Below are 16,202 nucleotides of genomic sequence, written 5' to 3'. Positions count from 1 at the left end.
AAGTTTTAAAAATGAGCGACAGCCTCGAGAAGCCACCGAAAAAAATCCTTTTGCGGACATACACAAAAAGCGAACATACATACATACACACATTTTCGCTTTTATATATATAGATTACTGGTGTTTTAACATTACTGGAAACCACTTGGGGGTAGTGCAGGTGTAGGTGGTTGTCGGGTGATGAAGAAATGATCACACAGCCTTCCTCTCTGACCGATTGACTGCTTTTTATTTATAATGATTTTATTTATAAAACATGTTTTTCCTATTGGAATGTTTAATATTTCCTTTGTCTATTGTTTCAATCCTTTGATATTCTCTCGTATTTCTGGGTTAAATTATGCATTCTGTTAGACAATGGTGGAAAGTCCCATATTCTTCACATCGAATCCATTTGCATGTGTACAATCCATCGAATGCTCACTATCAATTCCCTAGGCGGGGCGATCTCAAATCTTCCACCGTGTCTAACCGGAAGCTGCTTTTCCCTATCTAAGCATCTCATTGTGCCCTCATTTCAAACCCACACACCCATCAAGTGTCGTGGATTCTATTTATCTGTTCTATAAATTTCTATTGTCATTTGTCAAGTCTAAAAGCTCAATCTAAAAAAAATATTTACAGGTTCGTTGCTTGTCATTTCTTGTTCATTGTTGGTCATTTTCTACTTGTCTTTTAACCCCCCCCCCCTTTCAGCACTTAGTTATCCGACGGTCATCTTCATAATATCACGAGTGTCTGTTCTAAACGAGTATCAAATACGTTTTTGGTCCCCCGATTTATCGAACCCTAACCCTAACCCAATTTATCGAAGAGGGGCCTATGTTTTCAGTGGCATTCATGCATGCGTGTGTCCGGACGGTTGCCAGATAACCGTCCATTAGTTTTTCCTGAAATTTTGCCAAAAATTTTATTTCATTAAATAGGATGTGCACAATAAAAAACGTTTTGTTTTTTTTTTTGCAAAAATTCCCGTTGCGTCCCCAGGAGCTCAGAAAGTCAAAAATGCCCCAAAATGGCACGTTTTGTCTCATAACTTTTGATCCATCCATTAGATTTTTCTGAAATTTGGCCAAAATATGCAGCCCATTGTTCTTAATATAAATCCAGTATGGGTGACCCTGACAAAATTCTGGTTTGCATCCCTCTGAGACTTTTAGGACTAAAAAAAAACATGCCTTTATTGGAGCTCTTTTTTTATATTACTCAAAAACTTGATATGTATGTCTATGTAGTGGTTTTCCATGGTGCTGAATTCAAATATACATGTCAGAAGGCATGAAACTACATCATTTGTCCATTTTGACTGGGATTCAGCATTCCCAGGAGCTTAAAAGTGGTCACAAATGCCCCCAAATTGCAAAAAATGGCACTTTTTACCCCATAACTTTTGCCCCATCCATTAGATTTTTCTGCAACTTGGCGTGAATGTGAAGGCAATGTTGGCCCTTCACACTTCTCATATTCATCATTTCTTCACTTTTTTTTTTTTTTGTGGTGTCATCTCACATGCAGCACCAGAGGAGGACCATGCACGTGCGGCTTGTTTTTTACATTTGCAGTAGTAGTAGTAGTATTAACATTTTAATCCTCTGATTACAGACCTGTGATCTGAAGGATGTTTTCATGCCAAAAAAATGTAATTGATTTAGTTTTTTTTTTTTTTTTTTGTGAGTAAATATAAAAAAAAAAAATACTAAAACGTTTTTGATTTTTATTCTTTGTAGAGTTTTCCAGAAACCATCAAATCGTCCTGTAAAGTTAAAGAGACACAAAATGATTGCCAGAGCTTTTGCCAGACGTAAAGAAATCAACAGTGGCAGATTTTCGGTCAGTTTCTACAGCACGCATGATGATCCGCTAGGTGAGAAACTTAGGTTTTAATCTACTTATTTGTTTATTATTATTAATATATATATATATATATATATATATATATATATATATTTTTTCACACAGTGGTCACCACTTATCAAGGCCTGGAAGCCACTCAGGGATAAGGGTTATTGCAAGTACATTACGTTAGTGTGGAGATTTGATGAAGTGTTTACTTAAGGGGGCAGTTCATTAGGAATTTGTTAACGTTGGACTTGAACACATCCAAGTTGTAGTTAGGTGGGAAGCAGGCAGACGGAACAGTTCCATAGGCGTGCAGTTCTAAGAAAGAAGCTTTGTTCATGGAATCCACGTTTTGATTTAGGCACATTTTTCACAGTGGATTATGCAAGACGGGTGTTTTTCGTGAAAGATTGGCGAGGGGGGACCAGAGATTGGAGTTCCGACGAGCACCTGCCATGGAAATAACGATAAAACAAGGATAGACTCGCAACATCTCTTCTGTGGGAGAAAGGTTGCAGGGTAGAGAAAAGGGCATCCCCCACGAAGTCTATTTTGTACTCTGTCAAGGCAGCATAGGCTGTTTTTAGCAGCTCCTGCCCATATATGGCAGCAGTATTCCATCCTTGGACGTACTTGGCTTTTATATAGAGAATTGCATCAGTAGTGAGATACCTTCTGGAGCGGTGGAAGGATCCCACCATCTTTCCAGCGACCTTGGCAACAGACTTGATGTACGTGTTCCATTTCAGATCAGGAGTAAAGGTCAAACCCAGAAGCTTGTCAAAACACAGGGCCTCTCCCAGACGAGAGCCATCCATCCCAATTGATGCCAGATGGGGATCAGAGCGATGTTACGCTGATAAAGACTCTGTTGTCATGTTGATGAAGGTTCTTGCGTCTAACTTATTTTAAAAGCTGTTTAGGGAAGGGTGTAAGTTAGATGTATATGTGTGTACTTCCTGACAAAGCTTACAAAAAAGATGAGGCCATATTACTTAGTGTTACCAAAAATTTGTATGCAAAAATACATAATTCGTTCATTATGGTTTCCTAACTTAAAATGTACCAAACACTAATGCTGTAACCCTTTTCCCTCTCCTATTCCAAAACTCATTCTAGTTCTGCAGGGCAGGGAACAAAAACGTTAAAATCCACTGTAAAACAACCAAACCAAACACTACAAACTAACAATTGAAGATATAAAAAGCTTGAAGAATAAAAATCTTCTAAAAAAAATAACTGAATGCAAAACACTATTTCAAAAATAACTGGATTCGGCATTAAATAACCCGAAAACGGTTGATATGCCGTAAAACAAAACGGTCAACAAACCAATTTATCGAAAAATATGTTTTGCAAAATTGGCCAAAGATTTTGTTTTCAGAAAATATTTACCTTCCTTTTGATATTAGAACTTTCCGTTTTTTTTGTTGTTTTTTTTTCCCTACCAAATCAGGCTCTCTGAAAATATCGTTTTCCTGACTTAAATACACCAAACATTGATATTATTGTTTTTTTTTTCTTTCCTTTTGCAAAACTCAATCATGTTCTGCAAAGCCAAAAACAATAACAACAACCAAACACTATGAACAAATATTTGAAAATTTAAAGAACTTGAAGCTTAAACTTTTTTTTCCAAAATTCACTGGATTCAACATTAAATAACCCGGAAAGGGTTGATATACCGTAAAACAAAACAACCAAACCAAACACCATGAATAAATATTTGGAGATAGAAACATCTTAAAGCATTAAAACTTTTTACCAAAATAATTGGATTCGTCATTAAATAACCTAAAAATTGCTGGTATGCCCTGAAACAAAACAGCAAAAACTAAAGACTACTCTAAGGTACTCCATGCTAAAGATGGTCGCTTCATGGCAGATCTGTTGTAATTCTGAACAAAAGTTTTAAAGCTTATGAGGGGTCCTTTTAGTATTATTAGCATATTGACATTTTTTATCTCCCACCCCCTTCAAATGGCACCCTAACATCAAACAATTCTGACTAATAGTTTTAGCCAACTGTTACAATTCTAATAGTTTTAACCAACTGTTACAATTCTGACTAATAGTTTTAGCCAACTGTTACAATTCTGACTAATAGTTTTAGCCAACTATTACAATTCTGACTAATAGTTTTAGCCAACTGTTACAATTCTGACTAATAGTTTTAGCCAACTGTTACAATTCTGACTAATAGTTTTAGCCAACTGTTACAATTCTGACTAATAGTTTTAGCCAACTGTTACAATTCTGACTAATAGTTTTAGCCAACTGTTACAATTCTGACTAATAGTTTTAGCCAACTGTTACAATTCTGACTAATAGTTTTAGCCAACTGTTACAATTCTGACTAATAGTTTTAGCCAACTGTTACAATTCTGACTAATAGTTTTAGCCAACTGTTACAATTCTGACTAATAGTTTTAGCCAACTGTTACAATTCTGACTAATAGTTTTAGCCAACTGTTACAATTCTGACTAATAGTTTTAGCCAACTGTTACAATTCTGACTAATAGTTTTAGCCAACTGTTACAATTCTGACTAATAGTTTTAGCCAACTGTTACAGCTCGACTTATTAGAGGAATGCCTCATAATTCTTGGCCATTCAAATCAGTTTATATTTTTTACTTTTCAGGAATGAAATTTGATTTGAATAGTATCAGTTCTGTTGACGTGTCATCGGAATTTGCTGCCAACATGCCGAAACTCGTACGCAGGCGAGGAGGCATGTTCCAACCAATGGCAGGAACTCTTAGAAGATATTCAGACTCGGGTAAGATTTTTTTTAATAATTTCATGTGCAAAATTTTTCAAATTTTTTTTTTTTTTTTTTTTTTTACTTGGGAGTCACCACTTATCAAGGCCTGAAGTCCACTCGAGGATAAGGGTTAATGAATGTAAGGTGGAAGCGTAATCGTTAATGGTGTAAATTTGGTAGAATTTGATTATTTATGGAGACGGCTCAACAAGAATTTGTTTACATTGGATTTGAAGGCTACCATGTTTTATTTAACAATGAAGCAGGCCAGCAGAACAGTATTCCACAAGTAGGCAGTTCTAGGAAAGAAGCTTTCTTCATGGAATCTGTGTTGTATGAATGTTTAATTCTTGAAAATCACAATGTTTTTATAAAATTAATGTTTATGATTGTAATATTTTAATTTATTTATTATGATTTTAATTTTTAGTAAATGATATTAAATTGATAACGTGATTCAGTAAGTCCTGGGCCTGACATATGCAAACGTTCCAAAAGTACAGCCTCCTACATACACACACACACACACACATATATATATATATATATATATATATATATAAAATAAAACCTGTATGAAATATGTTTGAAAGCCAAATTACAATGCAATATTATGAAAATAAACAAATATTCATTTGTTTAAAATTTATTAGGTTGGTGCAAAAATGTCATTTTTTGACGTTCAACTATGTATATAAAAACATTATTTTTGCACCAACCTAATATATTTTGGCGCTATACGCCATCTTTAGAATCTTATACATTTTTTCTTTATATATATATATATATATATATATTTATACAGGGAGTCCAAAAAGATTTTTTTTCTTAATTTAAAAATTAAAAAAAATTTTTTAATTTATTTTTTTATTACATTTTCACCCCAAACAAGGCACATTGTCACTTTGATGTAGGGGGCTACTATTAGGGACACAAGCTACAGGGGTACTATGTGGGGAGTTGGGCAGCAAGATGTCGGTTCACATTACACTTGAACTTCTGCATGTCAGTACAGTTGGGGAAGCAGGAACCCGGAAGGGAATTCCAAAGTCTAGCGGTTCTGGGGAAGAAACTACTGGAGTAGAAGGCTCTTACATCTAGGGATCTCTACCGTGAAGGGGTGGGATTTTGCTGCTTGTCGGGTTTGTCGAGGGTATTTACATAGAGGGGGTACAAGTGCTTACAGCTCATCAAAACATTCACTGTTAAAGTACTTGTAGAACAGGCAGATGGATGCTACATTGTGTCAATGGGACAGAGGCTGAAGCTTGGATGACAGTTTAGGTTGGTGACTCTTTTGAACCTTGTCTAGGAGTGAGAGACTAGTAGCAGATGCATCGGCCCAAATATGACAACAATACTCCATACATGGGCAAATGGTGGCCTTATGGAGGTACAGGATACTTTTGTGCGTTAGTAGCTTTCTAGCACGGTAGAGAGAACCTACCTTTTTTCGCAGTGGTCCTGGCAATGCTCACAATGTAATTGTTCCAACTCATGTTTCCTGTGAACGTTAGGCCGAGGAGTTTAAAAGATGTGCTTTCCGATAAAGAGTCTTTGGCCATTGCTATTGGTGGTAGAGAAGGTTTCTTGTAATTATTGAAGGAAACAAGTTTAGTCTTGACAGCATTAAATTTGACCATCCATTTTTGTCCCCATTCCACTACAGATTGGATGTCATCCTCTAGTGTTTCTGCCATTTCTTTAGATATGTGTTCATTTGTTTTCCTGTCGTGTCTGTTATAGAGTGTGGTGTCATCAGCATATATACCATCTCACAAACAATTTTGTCAGGGAGGTCATTTCTGAATATTAGGAATAATAGAGGTCCAAGGATAAACTCCTGAGGCACTCCCGCATTTATATCGTTTTGATGTATGACCATCAAGGACAACCTGGATTTTTCTCTTATCTAAGAAGGACTTAATTATGTTAAGCATTCTTCCAGTGATACCGTATGATCTGATTTTCCTGGGAAGACCTTCATGCCATACCCTGTCAAAAGCCTTAGATATATCTAGAGCTACCGCTCTACCCTCCCCTGCTTTGTCAAGTGAATGGTATATACGCTCGGGATTACAGTTAGGATGTCTGCTGTGGAATGGGCTTGCCTAAATCCATCTTGTTGGTCGATAAAAAGTTTAGCATCTGTAAGGTGATGGACTAGAGCTTGGTTAATTATGGGCTCAAACATTTTGGCAAAAAGTAGGGGGAGGCTAATGGGGCAGTAATTTACTGGGTCAGTTCTTTCGCCAGAATTCTTGAAAACTAGTACCACAGACGCAGTTTTACAGCAGGCAGGAAAGCAAGATTCATTAAGGCATTTGTTGTAACGTTTGGAGAGGATTGGAGCTACTTCGGCGGAGCTCTTTTTTAATAGCACAGCCGGGATGAGATCAGGTCCACATGCTTTTGAAGTGTCAAGATTTTTTAGATAGCATGCACCTGATTGTAGCTCGTTTAGATTATTAGTTTACAAATTAGTTATTGAAGTGAAACTACTATTGAAAGTTTGCAAAACGATGGAAACATTTTAATTTTGTGTATTGATGAAGCATTGCTTTCTGATGTGAAAAAATACGGTTCAGGTAAAACAATGGCTTACTCTGAGTTATGCAGACTCTGAAACAATAGTTTTAAATGCAGACACAAATGATGTTAAATGCTCAGGTTAACCAAATTCGTCAGTTGCCTCGAAAAACAAAAAGTCCACAAATTCATTTTGGTCGATCATAAAATTGAAGTTGCACGAGATAACCGAGAAGTTGAAAATATTAGAAGGCAGTGTATTCCCCATTTTGCATGAACATTTGTCAATGAGAAAACTGTGTTCAAAGTGAGTGCTATGTTTGCTCACAATTGATGGAAGACAGTGCATCAGTAATTCAGAACATTGTTTGCAACTACTTCAACGCAACAAAAAAGAATTTTTGCATCAATATTCAGTGATGGATGAAACCTGGATCCACCATTTCAGTCAAATCTGCAGTTGAGTTGACAACAATAGGTGAAAGCTGCCCATAGCTATGGAAGACACAAACATCGTCATGCAAGGTTTTGGCCTCTATTCTGAGATGCACAAGGTATTTTCTGCCCCCCCCCCCAAAAAAATAGCCACAAATGAAGAAAAAATTGCCCCCCCCCCCCAAAATAGCCACAAATGAAGAAAAAAACTGCTCCAAAAAATGGTCACAAATGAAGAAAAAAGTACTCTTCCCTTAAGACAATGAATCGATTTTTGTGAAGTTTTAATTTGGAATTATCTCCCTTGTTTTGCAAATTGGCATTTAGATTATTAATCATTATTAGCCATAAAATTTGATTTTCTTAAAAAAAAAAACCCAAAATAATCATTTTACATGAATTTTGGTATATAAATTTTCTTTCTATCACAGCTATGTACAGTATATATTTCTTTATTTTAATTTTTTCATGTGAGGGTGGAGGTTATGACTTGTATAAAAAAAAAAAATTTAATTTCTTTAAATTTTTTGTAAATTATTAGTTTGAAAAAAATATAGATTAAAACTTTTTTTTTTTTAATTTCAGATATTGGTTCAGTGACTTCAAGGATATTTTCTATGGAAAATAGTGATAAAGAAAAATCCCCCAAACAGGAAGATTACAAACAAAAGAAAAAGAAGAAACGCGGGAAGCCAAACAACCGCGTGAAGCCTCATCTCACACCTTTCGTTTTAGCGATGCAGAAGGGAGCTCAAGAACTCTTGAAAAACAAACGCCATTTCAATCATCGACGCCGTGGGAGTGATACATCCGTTTTGAGCCATGCCTCGGCTCGAAGTATCCGTTTCTCATTAGAAAGAAACAGTAGTGTAGATGCCTTGTCTGTAAGCTCCTTCAGACCAAGTTCATGTAATTCTGTAGTGAAACCAAAACCAAAGCCGAAACCAAAGCGGGTTACGAACTTTGCAATATTTACAGCCAGTTCTTTTCTTCCTGGAAGTGTTGGAGACAATGAAAACCCAGATGGTGAGGATCTACCTATGGAAGAACTCTCCAAGAATTCATGTTACCAGTGTGGTGGGCAGGGAGCTTATCCAACGCCTGAAATTGCAATTTTCAATATTGATGATAGCATATCTTCAACTTCATCATCATCTTGTTGAGGATTTAGCTCTTCATTCTTCATCAATAATTTTATAATTTCATAGAAATAGGCAGATTGTTCTTTTCTGGTTCAGTTTGTCTGTTTTATGGTATAGCAACCCTTTTTTGATTATTTAATCTCAACATGCAATACTCATCTATAATAGAATCTCAAATGTCTGTCAGTGTGTGTGTGTATGTCTTGCTAAAATTGTTGACACGCGCAATCAACACTTCAAACATTAGTATCGTTTGAAAGCTCAGTCTCTCAGACAACAAATATCTAAAAATTGGCTAAAAACATTAATTCTCTCATTGTCAACTGGGCCGTTTTTTTACAAGGAGGGGTCACTTTTTTCATTGACATTTTTGCAAAGTTATCATGCGCCTTGCAATGACTAACCTTATTTCAAAACCCGCCGATGTTTGTCGCCGGGGGCTAAATAGTTGTTTATTTATTTATTTATTTTTTTTTTTACCTTTTCTCCTTTGCATTACAGGTTCAAGCCTGGCTACTGCAACTATTTTTATTTTTTTGCGCTCGCTCGGGGATTTGGTGCTATTGTAATTTTTTATAGGGGGTTGATTAATTTTTTAATTTCTTTTTTTTTTTTTTTTTTTTTAAATTTAAAAAAAAAAAAAATTTTTTTTATGTTTCTGTTGCTAAACACTCTTACCATAAAACCTCCCCACACCTGGTTTTTGGTTGGTTGTTTTTATTTTACGGCATATCAACCCTTTTCAGATTATTTAATGCCGAATCCAAAGATTTTGAAGAAAGATTTTTTAATAGAATATATTTATTGTTTTCAAGTCGGTTTCTATTTAACCCATAGTTGGGACCCTAACAGGTACTACCACTCTGGGTCAGAGTGGACCTGGGAGCAATGGCAATTAAAGAGTGGCTCCACACTCCCCAAAGTCCACAAGCTGGGGCCTCACCACTGGATATAGTTTAAGGTCATGTCCAGGACCACCCACACCTGGGCAACGCCAGGTACACCCCACTAGTTGTAAATAATTCACTAAACATAAATTGCTAGAGAAAGGTTGAGGTTTATACCTTTCCCAGTAATGATAGCACAAATAATTGATTAGGTTTAATTTGAATTTAATTGGCTGATTACATGTGGTAGTAACAATTTGTTGGCCTTTTGGCTAGGAGCAAAGTGTAGTGCCTGTTTTGATATTAGACTTTTTCTGACCTCAATCAGTGGAGGAGAATCCTTCTAGATTGAGGCAATTTTTATTTTTGTTCTTATCCAGTGCCCCTTTTTGGGGAGTTGGATTTTACCCACATTAAAAAACGGACCTTGTGCCTAACTCTACCCTTGTGGGGAGGTAAATAAATAGGAACAATTTAAAAAAAAACAACAAAAAAACCCCACCTGATCTCCTTTTCTTCATTTGATGGCTTGATAATGTTCTTTTTCATGGGGTGATCCTGTTCACAACAATGTTAATTACGTTATATTCTGTTCATCCTATGGCTCAAATCTTCCTTCCATGCATCCTCAAATTAAAGATGCTTTTTTTCCGAAAGTGAAAACCCCCAGATAGAAATTATATTTTGATAGAATCATTTGTTCCATTCTGAGTTTCTTTTAAGAGTTGGCATATTTTTCTAAGTCGCCCCCTCATGACTTTCATGGAAGTCCTGTCCAAAACCCCCATCTGTCTTCTAACCTGTTACGTATCAAATTGATCTCTCTCATAACTAAAACTGTATAGCTTAAAATCTATCTTTTCCATCACGTCATCACTACATATAGCCTAAAGATCCTTGCTGGGTTTTTGTCACTTATCTTTGTTATATATTATGGTTAGCTTAAATTCTGTCTATTAAATTAACATCAGGTTAACATTTTTGTTTGTGCTAATTATGAAAACTAACATTTTATTCTATTAAAACAAATAATTTTATCTGTAAATATTTATTTCGCTATGATAACATTATTTCTGACGTTCTATTTTTACAAATATTAATAACGATCTTAAAATAATCGTCGACCAGCACACCTTTTGGCTGATCAAGGGTGTGTATGTTATCAGCAGTAGTAATAATTCTTAGCACTGCTTGCTTGGTTTATCAAGTAATTATTGCTGATCGGCATAGTTGGCTGTTGTAGAAGGTTTTACGCACATTGTGATGTTTGCTGGGTATGAATTTGCTTTTGCATGCGAGTTAAAGTAGGTACTATTTTATCAACATGGGATCTCGTTCAGATGGAGTCTACAAAAATCTGTTGGCTGAAAATATGTTTTGCTTTGATGTGGACACTGAAACGCATCAGTTCATAGCTGGCTGTGAGCTTAATTTGGTAATGCTGAGGAATACATCATAATAACTGCTTGTTGATACTTAAGATTTGGTGCTAGCATTTTTTTTTTTTTTTTAATTTTCTTCCTTTGATGATTGTAATGCTGGGTATGGGGCAGCCAAACCAGCTGCCAACATTGCCCCGCTTTTTTATTGAAACCAACCGAGAGCTCTTTTTAGTATCCTCGCTGTTCCCTTAAGTGCAATTGTCTGGATCTCTTTTGCACTTGGTTCACCAGGAATATTAGTTCTTAATGGAGGCTACAGGGCCAATGTGGTTTGGTTTTTCAACATAGTTCCCCCCCCCTCCTGTCCTTTTCTTAAATGTATGTATTTATATTAGTTCATTGGAGGGAATATTGTGTCTAACTTTGACGTGAAGACTCGCTACTTCTTGGACTGCTGGTGATAATCTAGTTAACTGTAAATTTCTCTTAACTTTTATGAGGTGTGCACAAAGAAGATTCTGGAATAATTTTTATTTCCATGTCTAACATTCTGATTGGTTACTGGGTAATGTATCGACACTGCAGCCTAGAAAGAAAATGGCCGCTGAGTTTGAGGTTCATATAAAAACTAAAATTGAAAGAAATCCTTACTCCATATCTAAATTATAAAGATAATCTATGTATAGAAAAGGCAAAAGCAGCATGCGCATTTTTCTATCTCCAGCAAAGGGTTTTTCGCCTGGATTTTCGGGGGGGGGGGGTGTTAACTATGTCTTAGGACTTTTTTATATACCTCCTAGATCATAATATCTACAATTTGCGGAGGGACGTCGTCTCTAGATTTATTTTGATCGACCTTTATAAAATTTGCGCGATTTGTTCTGTCGTGTGTTTGTTCGGCTTTTTAGCATAAATAAAATGAGACTAATGGAGCGATTACTAATGGGACATCCAGAAGGCAATTAGCTTTGATTAATGTGGGAAAACTCGTCATATCAGACAATTGCTATTCATTTGGACACTCTCTCTTAAGGAAACTGGCTCGATGCCAAAGTTAAGTGCGGGATTTCATTCCCCTTTTTTTGACCTCATTAAATTTACGCACATGTGTGAACTCATTCACTTAAGTTTTTAATCGTTTAATTTCAATCATTCTCAATTCTCTGCCTTCTTAGTGTCATGGTAAGATGTCAGGCTTTTTTTTGCCTTCACCTGAAGGTTTCGGGTTCGAGCTTACCTGCTTACCAAAACTTTTTTTTTCTTTTACACTTCCAAACACCTGGGCAACGCTGGGCACCCCCGCTAGTCTATATATATATAAAAGGCAAATGCGGCGCGAGCATTTTTGTATGTCCAAGACTAGGCTTTTTTCGCCGGGCTTCTCGGGGGGGGGGGTTTACTATGTTTTAGAACTTTTTATATACCTCCTAGATCATAATATGTACGATTTGCGAAGGGACGCTGTGCCTAGATTTATTTTGATCGACTTTTTAAAAATTTATGCTATTTCACTCTGTCACGTGTTTGTTTGCCTTGTTAGTATAAATAATAAATATAGTGAAACTAATCTGAAACGAAGGTGTTTTTCTTGGCCTTCTGCCAGGAACGTCCAGAAAACAATCAGCTTTTGATCACTGTGGGGGGAAACCCCTTATATCAGACAATTGCTATTCATTTTTGACAATCCCCCTTTAAATGGGGAGCTGGTTTTCTTTCCCCCCACACATCTTGGGGAAACAAAACCAGCCAAAGTTAGGTAAACAAACCCCCCAAAACTGCCTTGCAGTAAAAGTTAACTGCGCCATTTCTATTTGACCTTATTAAATACGCGCACATGTCAATTCAGTTTTTAATGCTTAAATAAATTCAAACTTTTTCCATTACTCTCTCTTGGTGGCCTAGCAGGTAACGTGTCAGGTTTTTTTCACACTTTATTTTCCATGTTCGCCTCAAGGCTTCTGGTTCGATCCTACCTACCTACCTACCAAAACTTTTTTTTCTTTTACCACACGGGTGATTCCGAGCAGTTCGCTGTTTTTTTTTTGTTTTTCCGATTTTTTAAAAAAGTTTAACATTTTTTTTTTTTTCTTTATATATCTTTTACCCCCCCCTCCAAACAGCCGCGCAATGCCGGGTACCCTCACTAGTCTATATATAAAGGGCAAAATGTATGTGTCTATATGTCTTGCAAAAACCTTTCGACACGTGACAAATCCTCACAAGCTTGGTATCGTTTTCAAGCTCAATCCTTCCGATGACAAATATTGAAAAATTGGCCAAAAACACTTATTCCTTCATTCTCAATTGGGCAGTTTTGTACAAGGAGGGGGGGATTGCTTTTTTGCGCCAACATTTAAGCAAGTCATTGTCACTGTTGGATTAGCTACGCTTAATTTCAATGTTCGCGACCTCCGGTTTTGTCATGGACGCATCGGAAAACTTTTTTTTTTCACATTTTTCTCCTTTGCGTTACAGGTTCGAGCCTGCCTACCTACTACCACTTGTTTTTTTTTTTTTTTTTTAAACACCTCTTCACCTAAACTGCCTACTGTTGCTTTTATACCTCCCCCATTACTAACATTCCCCCTCTCCCTCAGAGTTCCTTATTACACCACCTGCACACACCCGGACCACGCCGGGTACTCCCACTAGTTGTAAATTCACCTTTTGAACATGTTCATCTCCAACCATCAATTGACTGCGAATAACGGTTCAATGTGCATGATAAAGTATAAATTTCGCACCTCCAAGAATTCTGTTAACCGATGCTTGGCAATCCATTGAAACATTTCAAAATTGTAAGCTTCATGACGAGTTGGAATATTTGCGTTAGGGTTTGTGTTCCTTTATAGAAGCATTCGTTGAGTTTGAATAAAATAAGATACATATTAGATATGTTTGAAGCCAAAACAACACATTATTACAAAATGAACAGATGTTTATTTTGTTTGAAATTTATAAATTTCAAACAAAATAAACATCTGTTTATTTTGTGACTAGCGGGGGTACCCGGCGTTGCCCGAGTGTTTGTTTCCGGGACGGGGGGGGGAGTTTTAAAAAATGTTATGGTAGGTAAGTAGGAAGGATCAAACCCGGAGTCATGAGTAAAAGTAGGAAAATAAAGTGTGAAAAAAAAACAAAAAAAAAACATCTGCACCGTTAACAGTTCGGCCACCAAGAAAAGTCCATTCCAGTTGTTTAGGAAAAAAAAACAAAAAAAAAAACGACTACGGTAAGTCGGCGTGAACGTGAAAATATAATGTGAATTGTCCAGCACGCTAACCACTACGCCACAGAGCACTGCAGCTTAGTTTAGTGATTTTAAATAACTTCACATGAAAGAACTACGAAGCCAAATCGGTGTTCTCTTCTCGACTGTTCCTTGTGAACGATCCCCAAACGGTGTTAAGTGGTGGCAGGGGGAGGAGGAATTTATTAGAGAGAAAATATTTTACCACTTCCATTGATCGTAACCGATTTTGGCCGTGACTTCTCAGCAGAAAAAGTATAGAAATCTAAGATTATCGAGGAATTTGAGAAATAATAAGCCTATAACACACCTCAGATATTATTCTGCCGTTTGTGCATATTATATTTGCATGAAATATCTTGATTTTTAATCCTATTAATGTCAAAATCAGACGGGAAAAAATGAGTTCATTTTATTTATATAGAGATAATGCGTTGTTTTGGCTTCAAACATATCTAATATATTTATTTATTTTATTCAAGCTGGAATAATTATTTCTTCATTCTGCATAAAATTATTGCCATAAACATAATTTATAGAAGACTTGTTGAACTCATTCTAAGAATTCAACAGCCATTTTCTTTCTAGCGCTGTGTCTACACATTACCTGCTACTGTTTGTATATGTGTTTTATCTTAGAGCATTATCATTTAAAAAAATTTTTTTTTTTATTAGTAGTCTGGCTGATAACATCTTAAATTCGTCAGTTCTGACAAAGTATGACAAAACTGTTTTTGGGTAATTTGATGCCAAAATGTTAATAAGAGAACTGGAGGTTCATACCTTTTTACCAATGATAGGCGAGGCACATCAACTCCTAAATCATCTTCGAGTACTAATTCTTTAACTACTGACCTTTCTTCAATGTTAATAATTATGAATTTGTCTGTCATCTTTTATTGCTGCAATGAGAATAGAACATGGTATATTCTTTTGTGATAATTGCTCTCTAATGAAGATCAGAGATGCACCTTATGAACGCTTGTGACTTGCTTCTATATCGTTATTAGGGTTTAAATTACCATAATAGATCTGATTGGGTTTAAGATCTGCATAACTCATTTCAAAGTCAGCTCATCGTGCACTGCCAGACAGTAATAGAGTACAATTCAGAAAAAATAGGTTCTTGTCCAGAATGCTCCCGATACTAAAATAAACAAAAGCTTTTAAGAAAGCTATAAGATATACGTATCTGTTACGAAATGAAAATATATTCCAAAAATTTGTGCTAATTGATCAAGTAGTTTTATTTTTATAAAGAAAATAATTTTCCAGTGGTTAAAATGGGAATTTGTAGGTATTAAAACTTGGAATCTGACAGATTTGAATTGTTGCTGAGTTATATCCCTTAATTTATTTTTTTTTTTGATCGTTTTCAAAATGTTTGATAAGACAAACGATTTCTGTTTACTCATAAAATTTTTTCGTATTTAAAAAAATAAAACTATTTGATCAAAATATTGAATAAACACAGAAACTGTTTTGAAACCATGTTAAAATACAAATATTACTAAAACATATTTAATTTTTTTCTTATAATTTTAAAAGTAATACTTCATTAATTTAACTGGTTTTTGGAATATGATTTTCCGTTCTACATCCAATTTTTATACATCTTCATCCGTCCATTTTTATTACAAAGCCATCTCATGTTGAATGTATGTATATTGAAAAAGAGATTAACTGTGTCTGTGCTTCCAAATAAATTTTTATATTTTTAATCTATTTATTTTATTACAAAGCCATTTCATGTTGAACGTATAAATGACAAATATAAGGGATAAACTAACTGTGCTTCTACGTCCATTTTTATATTTTTTAATCCGTCCGTTTTATTATGAAGCTATTTCATGTTGAACGTATAAATGACATATAAGGGATAAACTAACTGTGCTTCTACGTCCATTTTTATATTTTTTAATCCGTCCGTTTTATTACAAAGCCATTTCATGTTGAACGTATAAATGACAAA

General features: G+C 35.6%; 2 protein-coding genes across 2 annotated transcripts in view; one reads left to right on the top strand and one right to left on the bottom strand.

Moving 5' to 3' along the window:
• The window catches only part of LOC145279989 (protein smoothened-like), a 54,580-nt gene extending 45,714 nt beyond the window's left edge, over window positions 1–8,866 (top strand). Inside the window, exons 9-11 of the mRNA XM_080131591.1 lie at window positions 1,728–1,864; window positions 4,483–4,620; window positions 8,155–8,866. Of these exons, the coding sequence (XP_079987717.1) occupies window positions 1,728–1,864; window positions 4,483–4,620; window positions 8,155–8,732 (853 nt within the window). The 3' untranslated portion in view covers window positions 8,733–8,866. The remainder of the gene's footprint in view (window positions 1–1,727; window positions 1,865–4,482; window positions 4,621–8,154) is intronic.
• Window positions 1–16,202, bottom strand: part of LOC145279990 (tRNA-splicing endonuclease subunit Sen2-like) — a 133,884-nt gene that overhangs the window by 116,882 nt on the left and 800 nt on the right. The gene's annotated exons all lie outside the window — the stretch shown is intronic.

The sequence above is a fragment of the Euprymna scolopes genome, chromosome 7, assembly GCF_053919585.1.
Source record: "Euprymna scolopes isolate OS-2025 chromosome 7, ASM5391958v1, whole genome shotgun sequence".
Lineage (NCBI taxonomy): Eukaryota > Metazoa > Mollusca > Cephalopoda > Sepiida > Sepiolidae > Euprymna > Euprymna scolopes.
The sequence above is the reverse complement of the archived record's forward strand: the minus strand, read 5'-3'. Positions and strand labels throughout refer to the sequence as shown.